At 39.5% G+C, this 20789-nt stretch overlaps 3 protein-coding genes across 4 annotated transcripts in view; 1 reads left to right on the plus strand and 2 right to left on the minus strand.

The window, feature by feature from the left end:
- LOC307040693 (voltage-dependent calcium channel subunit alpha-2/delta-3-like) overlaps nt 1-8949 on the minus strand; it is a 36206-nt gene extending 27257 nt beyond the window's left edge. For both annotated transcript variants that reach the window (XR_013808564.1, XM_079683804.1), the window contains exons 1-4: nt 8843-8949; nt 5011-5251; nt 3313-3394; nt 1447-1665 (exon numbers count right to left, since the gene is read on the minus strand). Coding sequence is in view for 1 of the 2 variants with exons in the window: in XM_079683804.1 (XP_079539930.1) it covers nt 1447-1665; nt 3313-3394; nt 5011-5141 (432 nt within the window). In the remaining variant the exon portion in view is untranslated. The remainder of the gene's footprint in view (nt 1-1446; nt 1666-3312; nt 3395-5010; nt 5252-8842) is intronic.
- Nucleotides 8950-13633: 4684 nt separating this feature from the next.
- On the plus strand, nt 13634-16504 carry LOC307040789 (parapinopsin-like; the record flags this gene model as incomplete). The annotated part of the gene is made up of 4 exons (XM_079683902.1): nt 13634-13961; nt 14161-14489; nt 15330-15572; nt 16384-16504. 4 exons carry the CDS (start codon nt 13634-13636, stop codon nt 16489-16491), a joined length of 1008 nt encoding a protein of 335 aa, XP_079540028.1. The 3' UTR covers nt 16492-16504.
- Nucleotides 16505-16729: 225 nt separating this feature from the next.
- The window catches only part of LOC307038888 (voltage-dependent L-type calcium channel subunit alpha-1D-like), a 51136-nt gene continuing 47076 nt past the window's right edge, over nt 16730-20789 (minus strand). Inside the window, 7 exon segments of the mRNA XM_079680562.1 lie at nt 16730-19742; nt 19745-19822; nt 19825-19879; nt 20180-20412; nt 20415-20442; nt 20445-20498; nt 20693-20696. Coding sequence (XP_079536688.1) covers nt 19576-19742; nt 19745-19822; nt 19825-19879; nt 20180-20412; nt 20415-20442; nt 20445-20498; nt 20693-20696 — 619 coding nt within the window. The 3' untranslated portion in view covers nt 16730-19575.

Here is a 20789-nt window from a genome sequence, read left to right on the forward strand (position 1 = left end):
ATTCACACATATATTCACACATATTGTAACTCTTATAAAACTGAGTGCAAGAAAAAAAACTGCTAACCTAATGAGTTAATGTGGTTGATTAACCGATCAGGATTAACACATTAGGGGTGAATTAAATGTCCACTTAAGACAAAAAAAACAGATAAGATAATTAGGATAATCCTCTATTCCTGTGTGCGTTGTGCAACATCTAACATCTTTGTTTCCCAGCGTCTCACCCCAGAGAGGATGGGAATTGTTAAACAAGGCTTATAAGAATTCACATGTTGGCTGACAAGCTGCATGCATCCAGTCTCAGATGAACGGTTGATAAAACCCTCCCTGCAACACAGAGTGATTGATAGTCTTTATCCCCTCGCATTCATTGGCTGCACATACTGCTCCTTTATCTGTGATTGGCTGGAGATGGCCATGTTGTGTGGCCGATGTAGGGGGCGGGGCTGGATCTGAAGGCTATGCATGGTAAGAGGGTAATTGAAATGGAGTCAAAGCACAGGAGAAAGATAATAACGTGTCAAGCTTGGGCGATTCTGGGTAATGAACTACACCTCACATAATGCTGATTCTGCTGTATACACAGGACCTCCAGTGATACAGAACAAAGCCCGCCACAGCTCGGAGGAATATAACATTACATAATCCCAAAACCTGCCTCACACACACACATACACACTCTGAAACACAAAGCAAATAATAACAAAAACCTGATTCTCTCACGCCGTCCAGTCGGATTCCTATAATCCTATCTAAAAATTATACATGGGCCACATAAGGCACACATTCAAACACATTATCGCCGGGACAAGACGCACACAGAAACACACACTCACCAGTACATGAGGCGACAAATTACCTACTGAAAGGAAGAGTGTGAGCTCTCAGTGAAGCAGAACAGTTCATTTCACGCCTGTCCTCCTCGCCTCAGCACCCGGAGTCCCCATGCCCCCCCCCCCCCCCTTCGCCTCCCTGCGCCCCTCCTCACACTCCTCCAGTCATCAAGAGGAGGTTAAGCCCCATCCATCAAAAGCACTGATCATGGTTATTGATTAGAGCAATGACCAAAGCAGGAGGGAGGCCGGGAGCCTGTGAAGGAGCGGCGTTTCCCCCTCTGCAGAAATCTTAGTCAAATCGGGTAATTCACCATAAAAGCATCTAATGATCAGCCTTAATGACGAGCCCCTAACGACCCGTCAGCTCCCTCACAGCTCACTGCTTTGTGCTGACTGGCTCGGCACAGCTCTCTGCAGACATGCCTCCATGAACAGGAACACGGACAAAGTGCTTACATACACACAAAAAGAAAGGGGACAGATCTGCAGGGCATATAGCAAAATGTTTTTGTACAAAGATTAAATATAATTGGGAAAACATTGAAGGGCATTGCTTCAGCCTCCACCACATGATTGAATACTAAATCTGATTTGATATTACTGTCACCTCAGTGCAAGGAGGTCCTAGGTTTGGACCCAGGAGTCGCTTTCTATATGCCGTTTGAAAGCTCTCCCCATGTTTGCGTGGACTTCCTCTGATTCCTCCGCTCTCCTCCCACGCTGCGAGACATGCAGCATTTTTTGGGTTAATCCTGCCCTTGACCGGGGATCCGGGCTCAGAGCTGGAGTTGGTCCCTGGACGTGGTGCTGTGATGGCCCACAGATCCTAAAATAGTGAGCAGGGTCAAATGCAAGGGATTAGTAAGTGTGTCTCATGGTGAAACTTAACCTACAGAAAGAAAGTAAAGATTCGTCAAAGTCACAAAAAAACAGGGTGTCCCAGAAAACCGTTTACACAGGATTTATACTTTGCACGAGGTAAATGGATGCCATGTTCACTGGGTGACCAGACAAATACTACCACTGTGACGCAGTCCTGTGATAAATGACAGCTCTTACAATGAAACCATGTTGTCGGAGAGGTGTTAATTCAATTCTACTGTCATTCTGCGGCTAATGTATGAGGTGTTAGTGAATTGAAGATGTAACATTAAAAAGTATCTCTAATCTTTTCGTTCTTTCATATTGTGCATGCAATACAATAGAGTTCAACTCAACACTACACCACAAACTACAGCAGAACATCTGAGACAAAACTGCTACAAAAAGCGACCATTTTAGTTACAAATAGTTATAAATAGTTTGTGGCGTGTCCTACAAAACCCAGCAAGCATTAAGTTTGACCCTACAGAATAAAACAAGCTTTAACTGCTGATTAGACAGAACAAATTGGAAATTTGAGTCTCAATCCTTCAAAAGCCCTTATTTAGTTTGGCTATAGCCTCAAGTGCCAATTTCCTACTGTATTGGTTTGAGGTGTTATTTACAGGTACACAACCCGTCATCAGTTTTACCTCTTCAACCCTCTTTGTACGTCCTTCTCTTATTTTCCTTTATATATACAGTTTATGTTGTTTCCCAGTTCATTATACATGTGTCCAATCATTATAGCCAAATCCAATCGTTGGACACATATAATGCACACGTTTTCCAGAACATTTACATTTGATGTAATGATGCAGACATAAAAACACATTGTGTTGGGTGTGTATTTAACATGGTCATTAAGTATCCCCAGTCGAAACGAGTAAGAATGTAAAACAGAGTGGATATCCTTTTCCTAAATCTCTTTTGCAGTCTGTTAGCAGCTGTATTATCGTCCAGTCTGTCTCCTTGTATTTGAACATAATAAGGAGAAATTAGTTAATTCAGATTGAATGTCTTTTAAAACAAGTAACATTTCTGGCAAGGGTTGAGTAAACTTCAAACACATTATAAGCCTGCTGATGAACAGACTCAGCGGAGGCCTGCGAGCACAGAGCACACATGTGCCATCAAGTGGTCAGAAAGGTAAATCTGCTGCAGCATCATCACTCAGTCTCCGCTGACTTCACTCATCGTATCAACACTCCCTCCCTCACCCACTATCGAACACATCCACACACTTATTCAATTTGTCTCCTTGTCACATTCATATCCAGAGGTGGAAACTCTTGACTCCAGAGAGTTAACTGGAGAGATGAGAAGAGATGAGATGAGAGAGGAATCAGAGCTGTGGTTAATGGGCCGTGTCAAGAACAAACACACATTTGCGCAAGCATGCACGCATACAGACACACACACGCATGCATGCACACACAAACACACACACATGGAGCCTTGTCCCTACTAAACACACCTGAGTCTCTTCTAAAACAACGCATCAGCATTCATCTGAGACACCAAAATGTCTCTGCAGCCATTACAGAGGGAATACAGGATCAGACAAAAAGGGGAGAATACATGTGTTCAGACTGGGTGATAAGAAAACTACCTTTTGAAGGAGTTGGGATCCAGAATATTTTGCAGAAATTGATTTTATTTCTCCACCAAATGCAGAAGCCCAGAGCTTCACGCTAGAAAACAAAAAAGACAAATAACAGTTTAGTCAAAAATCTCCTGAGTATGTTAAGATGTGAATACAAATGAGTAAATAAATGTAAAGGAAATTGATTTTATTGAATATTTTTTCAAAAAACCCCATTGATAGTAAAGTAAGTACATTTATAGTAAATAATATTAGATGTTATTTTGAACATCAGTTAACGCTTTGAATGTTTTATCATTTTCTTCCACTGAATACTTCCTGTCCTCTCCTCACCCCAGCTCCTAAATGCCTTTAAGCTCTCCTCAGCTGTCCTTTTCGTTTAGCTTTTTTTTCCTGACACGATCAGTCAAAAGATTATGGTCATGGCCCATTGTCCCTGACCTTCACTCTCCTGACAGAGGATTGCTTGTAATTCTGATGATATATACTGTAGTTACTGGAGCTCCTTCTATTAAACTGCAAATTACTCTGGCTGAGCCTGCAGTGGAACACTGTACCTAAACATTTGAACAAGACGCATTTAAACGGCCTTAGAATTTGTTTATAGGATTGGGAAATTGTGGAAAACTAAATTAGGAAAAGTATTTTATAATATATAATTAAAAATAAGGATTTTCAGTTCTGAACAGTGTTTAACAAAAACAGCTGTTCTGATTTTCAACTCAATTGATGTTCTGTTTGTAAGGGTTTGCTCAATATATTTTTGGGATATTAAACCAAACAAACTATTAAAAGAACTTGCAGGAAATGTTACTGCAATCTTTTTTCACATTTTTGCCTTTTTTAGTTTTTGCACAAAATGTTAAAAATATATATAACTCTATAATGAGTGTAATCCTCAGACAGATTAACTTTTTGAATATTTACATATTATACTTTTATTTAGAATTTTCCATACTCTTCTCAGGTTTTAGAAACAATTTGAAAAACAACATTTCACAAAAACCTTTGCAATTAGAAAAGACAACAACCGTCTAGTGCAAATAACATCTGCTTTATAAAGACAATGTGATTCACTAACAGTACATTATTGGCATTATATGTGGACTATTGGAAATTATTAGATTACACATATTAAGGCCCGCAGCATTGAGATTGCAACTGTGCAACTTTAGAAATGTTCTTATAGATAAGAAGGTCATTTTTTGTTTCGTTTAAAATAATTTCCTTTTTATCATTTGGAATTTTTTTAAATGTGTGATCAAAATATTTTATAGTTAAAATGGACACATATAATGATTATTATCAATTGACTGATTTATAAATTGCAGCCAAATATAAACCTCTTAGATCTAGCAGTTAAATCAACATTTCAGTTTCTCTACATGTTGTTATATTTTTAGTCATGCTACTTTTTTAGCAAAAATGCAAATGTGTCTTAACTAGGCCTGTGTGTGGTGTGGAAATAAACATACAATTAAACTTCACTTCTTAGTTTAATTGAATTCCCTGAATGCATTTAAAAATGTTCAAACAAATAAACGAATCTATCTGTACCTGTCCCTGTTCTATCCTCTTTAAAAAAGAAAAAGGAAAAAAAAGAATACAATTCTGCATTATTAATGTCTACATTTCCTTTGTGTAACAGATCAGCCTGTCAGGTAACTCATGTGAAACAAAGTTGCAGAGGTGCTGCTCACTCACACTGACAGAGGGATCCCTGGCTGGGACCCCGACACCTCCACCACATCCAGCCCGACGAGGGTGCAGAGCAGGAGCAGGCTGCTGCTACTGCTGCACATGTGCGAGAACAGGAGGCTCCACTTCCCCAGCATCTTCCTGAGAGAAAGTCTCTGTACAGTAAACACAATCCCGTCTCAGCCCCGTGCTGTTCTGCAGGACCGGTGCACCGTCTTCAGCCGCGAAACTGCCCGCACGTACCCTACTGTATATGAGAGAGAGGGAGAGAGACAGAGAGACAGAGAGAGAGAGAGAGAGAGAGAGAGAGAGAGAGAGAGAGAGAGAGAGAGAGAGAGAGAGAGAGAGAGAGAGAGAGGGGAAGAGAGAGAGAGAGAGATAGATAGAGAGTCACCCTCCAGCCTCTATACGCTGCTCATTCCGCCTTTTTACTCTGAAAGGGGACCCCCGCCCCCCCCTCATCCGGCTTTCTGCTGCAGGACCTTTTATTCCTGTAAGCGTGTCGTCTGCGTTTCTGCACCGGAGCCCGAAAAGCTCGAGGAGGTAAAATGTGCCGAATCTGCTTCCTGCAGACGAGGGGGGGTCCTCTGTTCAATCTCCAGCTGAGAATAGGAGCCTGGACAGGTGTTACCGGACACAGAGCTGCAGACACTATTTAAATGCAATTGCAAAATAATGAAATCAAACAGCCCTCTTAACTTTGCTTTTGTCTGCGACTCGCTTCTCTCCAGTCGACTGTTCAGAAGTTGTTGCATGAAACGCTGACGCTGCATTATACTGTACACGCTTCATGTATTGCATTGTCTCAAATCTCCACGCTGCACACACAAAACAGCTGCAAAAGCTCTATAACCGCAATTATATTTTGTAATGTATAGCATAATGAATTATTATGAACATAGAGGTTGAAATAAAAAGCACAGTATAAGGGGAAATTCTTGACTTACAATGGCTCTGTGGGCGATAATGGGACTGCAGGTGTTTGATGAAGGCTTCCGCAATGCCAGCAGCACAGTAACAAAAAAACAGTGCGCACACTGAGTTCAAATAGATACTAACACAATGACCAAAATAAGAGAGCCAGTGGTGGAACAAGTCTTCGAACTATTTGTTTTAGTAAAAGTTGCGAAACAAAAATCTCCATTACAAGTGTGTCAGCTCAAATGTCAGCTACAATGTCCCATTTATTGTGTATATGGATTAAAGTTAAAGTCAATATGGATAATATATAAAGATATTTTTATAGATTGGCAGGGGACATATTTGTTATAAAAGGGAACGGGTATTGTTTTTCTGCAGTATCAGCATGTTCCCATTTGAGCTTCTTTATGACATTCAATATTCAGAAGGAAGAAATGTGTTCTTTATTTTAACAGTAAATCAATATTACTTATGGTCTTTGGTGTGCCATAGTAACACAAAATGAATTATTGTGAATATCAGATTGGATTGTGTTTTTTTCCTCTTGATATAGACCCCTTTTTAACTGTGAGAAGAACTGTTACACTGTCCCCAAAAAAGAGAAGTCATACTCTAAGAAAATGGAGTTGTATAATCCGATATTCCTAATTACATACAAATACAAAGCACCTCATTAGAGAGGTTTAGTCCTCTAGGCTTGTTTTTTAATGTACTCGGTTTGTCTATTAATCACAAAGCAAAAGTCATCAGTCAGGTCTCTGTGGGAGTGCAGAAGTTGTTAAGCTGTATCTTTGTCATTGTAGATCAGAAGCAGGTCTTAGGACAACGGAGACAACTCCGCTCAGCTGTGGCATTGTACAGAGACACAGTGTCTTATCCACCTCACTAAAAGCCCTGCCGCACTTCCTCCTGCTGCCAGAAAACAAGGGAACCGATTTATTACCATTACACTTGAAAGTGTAGTCTATCCTGGCTGAAGGTGGTCAGGTGTCTTGCTCAGTAGTGAAGACATACAATAGGTACTCTCCATATCTCCTGTGATGTGATGATCAGCAGTTCTTCAGAGACCGGAAGTCAACATCAGTGAATCCTCTACCATGGGCAGCCCAGTGCTCTGTTGTGATGATTGGTGAGTGGACATCAGGGATACTGTTCCTGTTAACAGGGGACATCGCTGTGCACCTGAATCCAGCATGGACTTCTGTCGCAGTCAGCCATGCTTGTCAAAACAGAGGAAAGAACTGCTTGTCCACCCCCCTTCCTCCCCTCCTTATACCAAATGGGTTTCCTTCTTAAAGTCAGCATACTGGAGGGCATGTACAGTGTAAGATGGATTGGCCATCACATGCACATTAAGGGCCTTCATCAGTTTGATGAAGTTAAAATTGTAGACATTGCAATCTAACAGGAAGACATGTATTGGTAACTACTCTGTAAACATCTGACCCAGTACACAAACATTGCAACATTTTCTGAACAACGATAAACCCCCCTCACCCCTTCCCTTTTGAGATGGCCATTGTCGACTAAATGTCCCCGCTGCATAAAGGCTGTAACGACTGACTTCTTTCTCCCCATCACTTACCTCACGGCTTACTTACATCCGCAATCACACACATTGAGCCAAACAAGCCTGGCAACCGACACTCATTACAATTCCAAGATGTGATGGAACATATATGATGTGAAGTTCATCCAGCAGATTTTCACACCGTTGAAATCACTTTTCAGGGTTCAGCCCCGCTGCAAGGGCCTCTGGTTATTTAGTGCTGAAGTCTGGTTTCCAACTCAAAACATGTTGAAGGCAATAATACCTAGCAGTTCAGTTTACTTCTGAGAAGCCCTTCATATTATTGGCCTTTGCATAGCCAGAACCTGTCACTTTGCCAGTAATGCCTCTTTGCAATAAATAAAGGAAACATTTAGTAGCCTATCTGTCCTTTCTCAACCCAATCCTGTATTCATTAATGGCACCCCTCATTTTGTCTTTCCTCTAACCATTTTATTGATACTTTTCCCATAGGTTTTTATCTTCTTCTCTCTATATTTCCTCATATCTGCCTGTCCTCCTGCCATACTGTAGTAATTTAGCCTGAAATATATGAAGAACAATGAACCTGTTCTGCGCCTTCAATTCTGTATCACTGTGTTTGTCATTTTAGCTGAAAAATCGTGTCCTGCATTGAAAATGTCACTGAAGTACAGCCAACTTAAAGCAAGCACAGAAAATGTCACCTACTCATAAGGCAGAGCTGCTTTTGTCAGTGTTGTCATATTACTATAATACTGTAGGAAGGCTTTAGGTAATGTTTTTGTTGATCAAGGTGGAGCTAAATGTAACTGTATCTCAAAATAATTAGTTCAATTTGTGATAGTAAATTAAGTTTTATAGGTCTTAACAAAACTTGTGTAAACTCTTCTGAGAAAAGAAGCCAACAATATGTACTGCTAAAATGTGGTGGAGTATACAGTAGGTGTAAGGTAGCATAAAACCGAATCAATTCTAGCACACTTGGACACAAAAGTGACTTCCAGGAGTGTATTTAAAATAAATGTGTTTACTTGGTTTCGTTCTGGAAATACATAAACACAAACACATCACTGAAACGTATGGAAAGATGAAAACCGTCGGTTGTAAACGCTTACACGTGTAAAACACAAGGCAAAATGTCCTCTTGCACTTAAAAACAAACAAATCACAGAGACTCACGATATCCTGCACAAATACACAAGCTAGCAAGCTTTAACAGGTTCCACTCCGGATGTCCATATCAGCTAACAGGTGAAGCACTGTTTAACACTCCTCATTTAACCGATATTAATCTCAAATCTGAACCACCAATAGTTAATTTAATGTATAAGTTAATTATACATCTGTGTCACTACTTTTATACACATTTTAACCACTTTTTCTCACCTGAAAATACATCAACAAAAGCCCATCTGCGACGTCAACAAAACTGCGGGCTCCGTCTAATGACTGGAGCCGATCGTGCATCTCACCTGTAGGAACCCTGAGCTGCCCCAAATGCCTGTGTGAGCTTCACTCATTGTAACTCCAACTTAAAATACTATCTGTAACTGCTATTGCACATGAAAATATGAGAAGATTACAGGTTCATCTGTACAAAATAAATTGTGTGGGTCCCCCATAATCAAGTAAAATACCTCAACATTTTACCTAAACTGCAATACTTGAGCAAATGTGGGCCTACCATAAACTACATAGGGCCTGATTATGTTCTTCTGTAACTTTGTATATTTATCTATGATTAACTGAAATATAATATTTCATCACTTCGGCCGATGACATGACCCCAGAGACAGATGTGTAGTGAATGGTGGAATAACTTCATGTATGAAGTATGAAGTTTTGGTCAGTTTGCCACATTCATCAGTGCTTACTACAGAAACTAAGACCCATAGATGTTCCCATAGTCATCTCTAAACGCTGATTAGGAAGCGATAATGATGTCACGACAGCAGGCGGGATGATGCACCACCTTCACCCCTCCACCACCACAGGAACCGTGTTTCCACTTGAAGCTTTTATTAGTTCAGTAATTGCATCGTACATCAAAGTTGTGAGGAGCCTGTACTGTCTGGGACGTGCCGATAAGGCGCCTGCATGTTGGATGACGGACAGTATCATCCAGTCTCTCACAACACCGCCTCCCTCAATGCTTTAATTAACTATCGACGGCGAATAAAAGCAGTTCTCTGTCACAATCCTGAAGAAAGTCCTGTAGTTGTATTTGTCTGGTTAAAAAACAACACCTGCAGCTCAAGTATTGCTGATGTACCCTGAGCAAGGAATATGTAACCTGCTTTTGGGGTCATTGCACGACGAGTCTCATCACTATCATTTATGCAAGAGGATAGAAATGTCATGACCTCTGCCCACAGAGTGCAGTGGGTCAAAAAAACATATTAGTAGGTTGGTAGGCATTCACCAGATGTCAACGGATTGATGGTGTATACTGCTGCATGGCCAGTGATTTGTTGCACTGTTGGTGCTTGTTTTCAAATATTTATTGTGGTGCATTTCGTGGGTTGAAGCAAAAATGTAATGATCTTAATGATATTTATAAGACGTATAAAGTGCTTTGCTTGGACAATTCAACTGTTCCTGAAAGTGTTTGTTTCCTCAAAAAGGTCCTCTGCCCCCTCATTGAAAAACACATACTTTAATAACATGTGCTTTTAGGTTTTCCTCATCAGACTTGCGTACATGGCATGGCATACAGTACTGGATCAAGATCAGCTCCTAAGCTAGAACTCAGATTAATTTAACCAAGGCTGAAGGTATTTCAGGACTTGTTTATCTGGCTAGATGTAGTCAAAGACTTAACATCTAAGGAAATAAACGCATCTTCAATACAATACAAATTGACCATTCTTTGCCATGTAAACAATGAGATTAAAGTATTGCACATCGGAAATATATATTAGACCAATTTACACCCCTATTGATCTTCAGAAATTGAAAGCAAATGTATAAAGAATACATCTAACACATGTATTTTACCAATGTTTACTTCACTTACAGAACATTATTGACTCAATTGAAATCTTGCATATTGTGTAAAACTTCATCCTAATGTCAAAATGTAATATAAAATTGAAATTGTATTTATGATTTTGAAGCCTAACCTTTCAAAAGTCTAGGGGAAACTCTGGTTTATTCTTTCTTATTTAATAGTTTATAATAATAATAATAATAATTATATACAGTATGTATTTTATTATTATTATTGATATGTTTTTATTTATAATGTTGAGCATGTCTGAAATGTTTGTAAATGGGAATGTTTTTATTTCTATGAATAAAGGAAATAATACAAACACAATTTCATTCTAAAACGATCTAAACTTCCACTAAAATCTCCTTGCTTGTGTCAACCTTTTCACCGTTATCTGGCACAGGGACAGGGGGAGCTCAAACATCACAGTGAAACCCTCTGATGTTAAAGGAGCTCTCACTCCAGGAACAGGGACCAATTCTTAAGCTGACTTGCAGAAAACAATGTTTTGTGTGAAGAAGATGTTGCTTGAATAAACAGCAAGCTTCAAGTAGTTTTGTAGATTTAGTAGATTGGTAGTCCCAAATTCAAGGCTAAAGCAGCGAGGAGACAGTGCCTTTGCTGTTGCAGCTCCAAAATTATGGAACGAATTGCTACTCCAGGTTAGACTTGCTCCAACTCTGCCTGTTTCTCTTTTCCCTGGCATTTACAGGCCACGTGACACTTGTGCTTTTAAATGTGGGTTTTTATCTTACTAGTGTTTTGTATTGTTTTTACGTCATGTAGAGTTTTTCAGTCTGTGGCTTCTGATCTGGTTTCATTGTCTCGTGTTTTACATTTGTTTCATGTCCTGTCTATTTTGTATGTAATTATGCTATGTTTTTATACAGTTGTTGATGTACAGCACTTTGTTCAACTGTTGTTTTTAAATGTGCTTTAGAAATAAAATGGATTGGATTGGATAGTAATTGACGCAGTGTTTTCCCTTATTTTATGGGTTTAACTGCACTAATTTCTTACTGAAGTTTAGAGGGATATTAAATCCTCTATCATGTGCTTTCCAAGTTGATGGATTTGGTTTGAAGCGCAGCATCTCAATCGGTATTGCCAACACATTTAAAACTTTTATCTAAAGAAAAACAACAATTGTGATTCATGGTAAACTCAGAAGCTTTTTTAGGGGGCTTTTAACCATTTTGCAACATTTCAAGCAAAAAAAGATAACAAAAAAATCAGGAATGAGACGAAAACTATTTTGAAAAGAGATACAAATATAGTTATATAGCTTTAAAACCAGAGCCAGACTGCTTTCACAAACAACTATAATCTCTTTCTTGACTTGATTGGACATAAACCTCTTACAGGGTGAAACTTTGGCACCTGTTGTCGTTCAGTCTTGAGGATTACACTTCAGGGTTTACCTCACCTCGTGCCCTCAGCAGCCCAGGGATCATTCATGTCAGACCAAATACAACTGTTGACTTATTCTCATCCAGCGAGCTTTAAATGCAGAATAATACATCTGACCTCTGTGAACCTTAGAGGCTGTTCAGTTATGTACAAACCTATTGTCACATTCAGGTGTCTATAAAGGTTAAATGACTTGTAAATATGTTTAATAGAGATGTATGAGTGAGTGGGTCTAGACTCTCCATTGTGTACCTAATTAAAAGCTTAACCAGTTACTTCACCAGTTTGTGAAAATCATTGGGGATAATGGGATCTTAGTGTGGGAACGTATATATAGTGTAGTGTGTATGTCCCATTCTTAAGCTGACTTGCATAAAACAATGTCATTTGAAAGGCATAAATGTAAAGGTACGACGGTGAACTTTAATCTCACTTAATGTTTTAATCCACATGCAAATAACATTTCAGGATGTGGACAAAATAGCCCAAACAGCTCCATATAATACAATTTTAGTGAAGTTCATGTAATGTTTAATCTACCAAAGATGGTATTTATTTGTACTCACAACCTAGTAGTTTACACTGTTGTGTATCAGATGATTCAATTAAATCTGCAATATTTGTCTACAGTCAGGTTTAAAAGCTTTTTCGTTGTAATCCTGTTTGGCAACCACATAAAAACATTGTCTACTAAATGAATGTATATAGTATACTCCACCACGCTCTGTGGAGGATAAAGACCTATACTGTAGCTGCAATTTCTTTACTTGTGATTTATTTGTGCAGTTAGTATTCCCAGTATGCAATGAGGTTTTAAAGCAGGTTTAAATCATTCAAATTCTCTGTATTCGGTTTGAAATTAAAGAAGTTTATCATGTTTTACATGCTTTCATATCTCCTTGTCTCGATTAATCTACCGTATTTGTTACAGGCTGTTAGAGCCTGTTGGAGAAGAAAAGGGTTCAACACAAGACATAAGAGTCCTTAATTGCACAAAATAAGTTTATGTTCTATTTTATTTTAACAGTTATTACTAAATGTATTGGAACGACTCTGTATAGCGCTTTAGTCAAGAGATATTGTTCTTACACTTACGTGCTGCAGTAAATACATTGACCTGACTTGATACTAATTAAACTTTATCTGACCCCTGGTGTGTGTGTGTGTGTGTGTGTGTGTGTGTGTGTGTGTGTGTGTGTGTGTGTGTGTGTGTGTGTGTGTGTGTGTGTGTGTGTGTGTGTGTGTGTGTGTGTGTGTGTGTGTGTGTGTGTGTGTGTGTGTGTGTGTGTGTGTGTGTGTGTGTGTGTGTGTGTGTGTGCGTGTGTGTGTGTGTGTGTGTGTGTGTGTGTGTGTGTGTGTGTGTGTGTGTGTGTGTGTGTAAGAGAGAGAGAGATAGACATAATGAGAGACTTAACAAGTGAGGGAAAGAGCCAGACATCATCAGCTCTCATTAATATTTACTTTAACTACATTCTTGTGACACATCTTCTCTGATAATTTATTTTTCACACTTTCTCAGTAGACTGAACCTGGTGAGAAGCACTGCAGAGATGTTCTGTACCTTACAATCAGGAAAAAAGGTTAGGGATCAAGGATCATCATTTGGAGGAATTACTCTTTGTTAAATCCAGATCTGAAGGACTTATGCTTAGACCGAGGGCATCTGATCCCAGCTGTTACACTTGAGGAGTGAGAAATTGAACACCTAGGAACTCCGGGTGGAGGAAGAGGAGGAAACTACTCGACAACTCTGCAGGAAAAGAAAGCTTTGTACCATGCATCCATCTGCTGTGCAAAATGCTTCCAACTACATGGGCCCACATGGGGAACCCTCTCTGTCACGCACTGGCTTCCTCATCCTCTCCATCATTATGGCAATTTTTACCGTTCCGGCCATCATACTCAACGCTACAGTGATCATCGTGTCCCTCTTGCACAAGGAGCTGAGGCAGCCGCTCAACTTCGCTCTGGTGAACATGGCTGTGGCTGACCTGGGAACAGCTATGACTGGAGGGGTCCTGTCCGTGATCAACAACGCCCAGGGGTACTTCTCCCTGGGAAGAACAGGCTGTGTTATGGAGGGCTTTGCAGTGTCCTTTTTTGGTGAGTAAAAGAGAGTATAGGTTGAGTACACTTCTTAAACTGTTCATACTATTACGGATTTACGGTTCAACATGCATATCCTTTCCAGAAATGTTACATTTAAGTACATTTTTACAAGATAACTAATTTCATCCCATACATTTTTGCTAACGACATTTTTAACAAATTCCACATTTCCTTTCTCCTCACTTCTCCACAGGCATCACATCTTTGTGCACAGTAGCTCTGATTGCAGTGGAGAGGATGTTTGTCGTGTGTAAACCATTGGGACAGATTACCTTTCAAAAAAAGCATGCGTTAGGAGGCATAGCCTTGTCCTGGCTGTGGTCCCTCACCTGGAACACCCCTCCCCTGTTTGGCTGGGGCAGGTATGAGCTGGAGGGCGTCGGGACGTCCTGTGCACCGGACTGGCACAACCGAGACCCTCACAACGTCTCCTACATCCTGGCTTACTTTGCAGTGTGCTTTGCAGTTCCCTTTTTCCTTATAATAGCATCCTACTCGAAATTAATGTGGACATTACACAAGGTTAGCACGTATACATGTTGCTTCATGTGGTGAAAAGTAGCTTCATGCATTTACTCAAGTACTCTCCATTTCTTTCTTTACATTTTTTACGTCATTTACTCACTATTTAATACTACTGAGGTACAATGTCCATATTCCCATACTAAAATGTTACTATTAGAATCACAAGATGTATCTGAAATCTGTAGTTACTGACTTCAAATAAAAATTATTTACATTGCCAAGAATTTGCAAAATTTATCAAATACAGGGAATTGTTACAGATTAAACCTGTGACTCTCAACCAAACAAAACATACATTCAGATGTCTGTCAGCTGGTAACAAGTCCTGCCAGCCTCTCAGCTGATTTTATTTAAATGACTTTAGGCTGAAAAAGGTTAAATAAAACAATACTTTTCAAAAAAGATGACACAATTGTTGATTCAGATTCATCATGTAACCCTTTGGATGCGGACAGAACAAATCGACTTAACAGGATATTTATAATTAGCTCAACCTAAATAATAAGCTTAACTTAACACTGCTTATTTGTTGACTTAGTATTAACAATGTGATCATACATCATAATTTATCCCACACAATGGCCATTTTACTGCAGAATGATCACTTTTATTTTGTATAATTTACTTTTTATTGAATATACTTGCAATTGAGTATATTTTCATTGCTGTATTGGTACTTATTGTATTTGTAATACTTTTTCTAAAGAGGAATATTTTATAGCTTACAAAGCGATATGCAACGGTTGTCCTTATTGAAACCAAGGCTTTGCATTCTTGTGGTGTGATCCAAAGACCATTGGACCCATAAGTGTTTAAAACGATACTCTGCTCCCACAGGTATCCAAGATGGCCTGTCTGGAAGGCGGTGCGGTGGCTAAAGGAGAGGCGAAGGTGGCGTCCATGGTGGTTTTGATGGTCCTCACATTTCTCATCAGCTGGTTGCCTTACGCCGGCCTGGCCATGCTGGTGGTCTACAACCCGGATGTGGAGATTCACCCGCTGGTGGCCACAGTGCCTGTTTACCTGGCAAAGAGCAGCACTGCGTACAACCCTATCATCTACATCTACCTCAACAAACAGGTAATGTTACTCCACGCATAGATAATAATTGCAGGTCTCCCTTGAAAAAGAGATTGATGATCTCAATGGGATTCACCTGGTTAAATAAAGGTTTGAAATTAAATGAAAATAATTGAATTTAGCCAAAAGAGATGAACAACATGCAGGTAATAAACCTTGCACTGAATCGGCCCTTAAATACTTAGCTCCATCTAGTGGTGTTGATGGACAGTGTTTAAGGATAAAGGTTTAAAGACGTTTCTACAATTTAATGTAATATTTACATGTTTTATTGGGTATACATTTTGCATATTCAAATTTTTTATTCTTCCCTTACAATTAAATGCATTTTTTTATTCTGAATTATTTGTCAACGCTAAACAAAAAACAGAAAGAGTTTATGTACCTGACTGAATTACAACATGTTGTAACACTTTACTTGAACTCCCCCGGCAAGTAGTTTTTATGCACAATTTAAACATTTAAATGGTTTTAATGTATGGTATTTGTATATTGTCTGTTTGTTTTAAAATATCCTATATTGACTTATTATTATTATTACAACAGTGTTACAACTACAACTTATTATTATTAAAATGTAAAAAGTTTTTTTGACACAACAGGAAAGAATGAAACAGAGAGGAATCAATAAAACACAAACACAGATATAGCTGATCAGTAATTATTATTTGATATCATCATCATATGAATTGTATGCATTTTTTTTGTACAATAACGCAGCTCTAACTTGCTGCAAATCTTTTGTCAATATGTTTAAAGAAGACAGTATGTGTTTGCTAAACTTTTTAGGGCTCATTTTGTTTTTTTACAGTTTCGTAAATACGCAGTCCCCTTCCTGCTGTGTAGGGCAGAGCCTTCGGAGGACGAAGAGACATCAGAGATGACGACTGTGGAGAGCAACAAAGTGTCTCCCGACTGAAATGTATACAAACATCAACCATCTAATAGATTTCTGGCTGAAATGTTCACAATCCAGATTGCACATCTTTGCTTCACAAATATCAGCAACACTGTAGCTTCAATGTTTAAATGTGTTCTTATTTTTTAAATGATGGATTGATGGTTAAGACTAATATTTCTTCGACTTCACATGTAGAGACTGAGTGGTGAGGAAAACAGTGTCATGTTTTGTGCAGAATACAAATAAATGAGAACAGTAATTCAGCATAAGTTTATTCAATGATGATCAATAGAAAATAAAATATCAGTTTCGATTCAAATAAAGTCAAGGCCAAAATAAAATGAAAAATACAAAAAAATGTATTGATATAAAACCTAGAAGGTTATAGTAAAGCATTTGCTACTAAGAGAAATGATGTTTACTGAATAAAAACATTAAGGAGCAAATATCAAGACTTTCAAGTAGAGAACATTACCATGGGTCTTTCCATACGTTTGTACATATTTTACATTATCTTCTATTTTAATACAGCTTTCAGAACATTAATAGTTGTAAGAGTAATTATAATCATAACAATATGAAGAAAACTAATAGAAACGTTCAAATCAATAATGTGTTTCTCTGTAAACCGGTACTCTACCATTTTATTTTTTCCCCTACCTGCGAACAGAGAAACAGTGCACCTTGAAAATATTTTTTTTAATACTCTTTCATTCCCAGCATTGTAAGGTGAGGTGTAAATGACAAATATAGATTCCACTAAACCATACACACAGTCACAAAAAGTACAAAATTGTCTCACCTTAATACACAAATCTGTTTAGAAAAAGGAGAAACAAAAGCACTATACAGTCACTTGTGCAAAGACAAACAGCTATGTGCTAATATTTAAATACCATTGGTATAGACCAAATCATCTTTTCTTTTTTCAGGAATCCCTGACATGAGGTAAAAGTAAGTTCTTTTCATCTGAAGTTTAACACAACTTTTAAAAGTGTTTACAAAATAATGCATATCTTCAGTTCATCAGTACTGTATTTGCTACGAATAGTACAATGTGCCTGTTATGTGCATTGGTCCTTTTATATGACAGTCATCAACAAAAGGACTAGAACACATTTTTTTTTACTCACAAACAATTCAAAGAGCCCTTTCAATGTGCACACAAAATGGAAAACCTACATTTTCATGACAGTATTCGGTTGAATTAGAGTACAGAGCGCACTCGCCTACAAATCAAACACTCATGAACGACACATTAACCCTAAATATCCCAGATGCTGATTCAAACTCTCAATGGTAATGCCTGAAAAAGCCCACTTTTTACTTAGTCCAGTATCATTATTGTAATAGATAAATAAAGGAAAATTGATAAAAACCTAATATACTTTATTGTCTTGTGTTCAAACTTGTGGGCTTCATTTGCTCATTTGTATGCATCCATGTTGAGTTTTCCCTCCTAGCCTCATTGGTAAAATATGATAAAAACACAAAGTCCAGGTTCAATCCCAATCTCTTTCACAGACTGCGGGACACTGACAGACAGGTAAATTGAGACAATGATATGTTGTCACGTTGCCTAACGAGGTATACTGTACGCACCAGGCCGGCTGAGAGAGAAGGGGGGGGGGGGGGGGGGGTGGTAGTATTGCTTAGCCTCTCTCCAGCATCCTGACAGCAGGACACCCTCTGTCCTTCTTCCTAAACACGTTGGACTGTTTCTGACCTTTGGATGTGTGCACGAGCCTCCTGCCACCACCCCACTGCGAGGCCTCTCACACTTTACGAAGGCTGAGATGTGATTGCCAAGATTCAGTACAAAGGTTGAATGGAATTGCACCCTCAACAAAGAGTATGTCATGGAAAATCCCAGCACAAGCTATGAGAAATATTTATTTATCCCTGTTATAACCATCTATCACTTCCCGTTCTTTCAGCAGCAAAAAGGGCATTTCAGTAGGGGCTGACCTAGGTTTGACTCTGAAACCAACTAAAAAAGCAGCATTGTTAATGCACTATGCATCTTAAATTTTTGTGCATGCCTGCACAAAATATGCAAACAAAGGTGTTCATCACATCGGTATAAAATTTCAGCGCTGGATCCTAAAAATGCTCCTTTAAAGGGGGCTTAACCTTATGCAACTGGTGTTGGTTTAATGAAGTAACACGTGTTCTCCTAAGCTAAGAAATCAAAGCCATTTGCATATCTTGTGCAGTAGTGTTGTCACACAAGCAGAACCTCTTAAAAATGCTGTTTTCATAGGCAAAAAAAGGGTGCATATTAGCAAAAAAGGCAAATAAAAAAAGTCTGCTTTTATAGCATTACAGGAGTCACAAGGGTCCATATTGCTGATCTTTTAAATGATACATAATTACAAAATATAGAATATCTCTTTACAAAGTTCTTTTGTTATATAATACAATTTACAGCATATCAACTAGGAAATATTAATCAGGATATTCTAACATTTGAAAATAACCTGCCTGCTAGTGCATTTATCACAAAGCTTTTGTCGCTTCAAAAGTACATATCTCAAGTTGAGTGATGCTATAAGTAGGACAGTTAGTTCCTGCATAATCTGGTACGACTCTACTGGTGCTCTTCACTTTTTTGACTCAGCTGTAGCGATCATTAAACGGTCTGCACTAAAACAACAAAGGGAACAAGTAGGAACTACGGGACGAGATATGCCTTTCTATGCTTGCATTGAAAACTTGCATGATATGCCAAACCTTAATAAAGTGACCGAGGTAATGACATCGTACATCTGATTGTCATCACCCTTAGAGAGTATCTCATACCTTTGCCAATTGGTCCATCTTTCACTGGTATCAATGTCCTCATCTCTGATTGGCTGCAGGCTGAACCGGTTCGTCACCTCCATTCCCTCAGCAGGTTTCTGGCTCTTTGTAGTGACCTCCGTTGCCGGAAGGTGGAGAACAATTAAATGAACAGGACTAATGTGTCTCTCTTCTATATGCCTTTTCTCTCCAATGTAAAAGGCACTTCTTTTGGTCAGAGCCAACAGATGCATTTCTTTTTTAAATTTCCACTGATAGTAGTCTGTTAAAGTTCTACGTTGCAGTTTTCTTCAGCCACTGCTATAAAGTCGTGATGCAGATCATCTCGTCTGCCAGGTCCTCCTCATAAGGAGCTCTAGGTTCTGTCTCTGGCTCCTCGTCGCTGTAGCTGGCTGCAGTGTCCTGCAGGTCATAGTCCCTTGGAGTCAGGATGGGGAACACGTTGACCCCGTTGGCGCTCGGGGCCATCCTCCGTTCAGCAGGTGGCTGGCCGCACTCTCCATCTCATCTATCGTCATCTCACACGCATCTGCAATCTCGTGCTTGTGGCAGTGACGAACTTGGGATCCTTGGCATACCTCCCAAGCCCTTCTGATATCAAAACCTGCTCCACAGAATGAGAGGAAAGAAATATATAACTGTGGATTTCTGCAATCTTGTTTGACTTATCTGCTTGTCACATTTGTATTCAACAGAAAAACGCATATTCACAATAGCTGCACAAATAAAAGTGTTTGCATACACTGGTTTACAGACACTCACAACCTCACAATCCTTGACCTCTATCCATATTTCAACCTGTCGAAAAACTGTTGCCGCGAAATAGTAGGGACACTTTTTGATGGCAAAGATAACTTTATTTGGTCAGTCACGCTCTCCTCCTTCAACCAATCGTTAAACTCACCGCTTCCACGAGGCTGGTGGCGCTGCCTCTCTTCTGGTGGTACTGGTTGTGGAACTCCGGAGGCACCTGCAGGTGGACGGGGGAGTACGTCCTCTGGGAGAAATCCGGGTCGTCCGTGTACCAGGAGCTCTTGCGCACAGACACTTGGCTGCTGGCGACGCTCCCCCTGTGTTTCTGGTCCACTCGGATGAGAGGGGTGTAGTATGGCGACTGGTCCTTACTGCCCGGAGTGGCGGGGGCGTGGCCCAGGAGCGGGTGGAGGCGGGGCTGGGGAGAGGCGGTGGGCTCTGCTGGAGTCCAGGCCTGCTACGGCCATGACCTGATGTGTCAGGAGAGACAGGGTACAAAGTGAGCACACAGCCACAGAACTATACTACTACTCCAGGAGGATTAGTGCACTCCTTTTATACTATTTGTAGGCATATATTATAGGTCTCAGATATATAAAAGCAGGTCTATGAAGTGTTTTTGCTCAAAATACAAAACAGATCACCCCCTAGCCATGCCTCATACCCTTCTAATTCAGCCGAGGCGAGAGCTCATGCAGGAGAATTCTACCCAGAAACTCAGCTAAATGCTGCCGTGATGAACACCATATTATGTTCCAAAA

Source organism: Notothenia rossii (genome assembly GCF_949606895.1).
Source record: "Notothenia rossii genome assembly, chromosome: 5".
NCBI classification, from domain to species: Eukaryota; Metazoa; Chordata; class Actinopteri; order Perciformes; family Nototheniidae; genus Notothenia; species Notothenia rossii.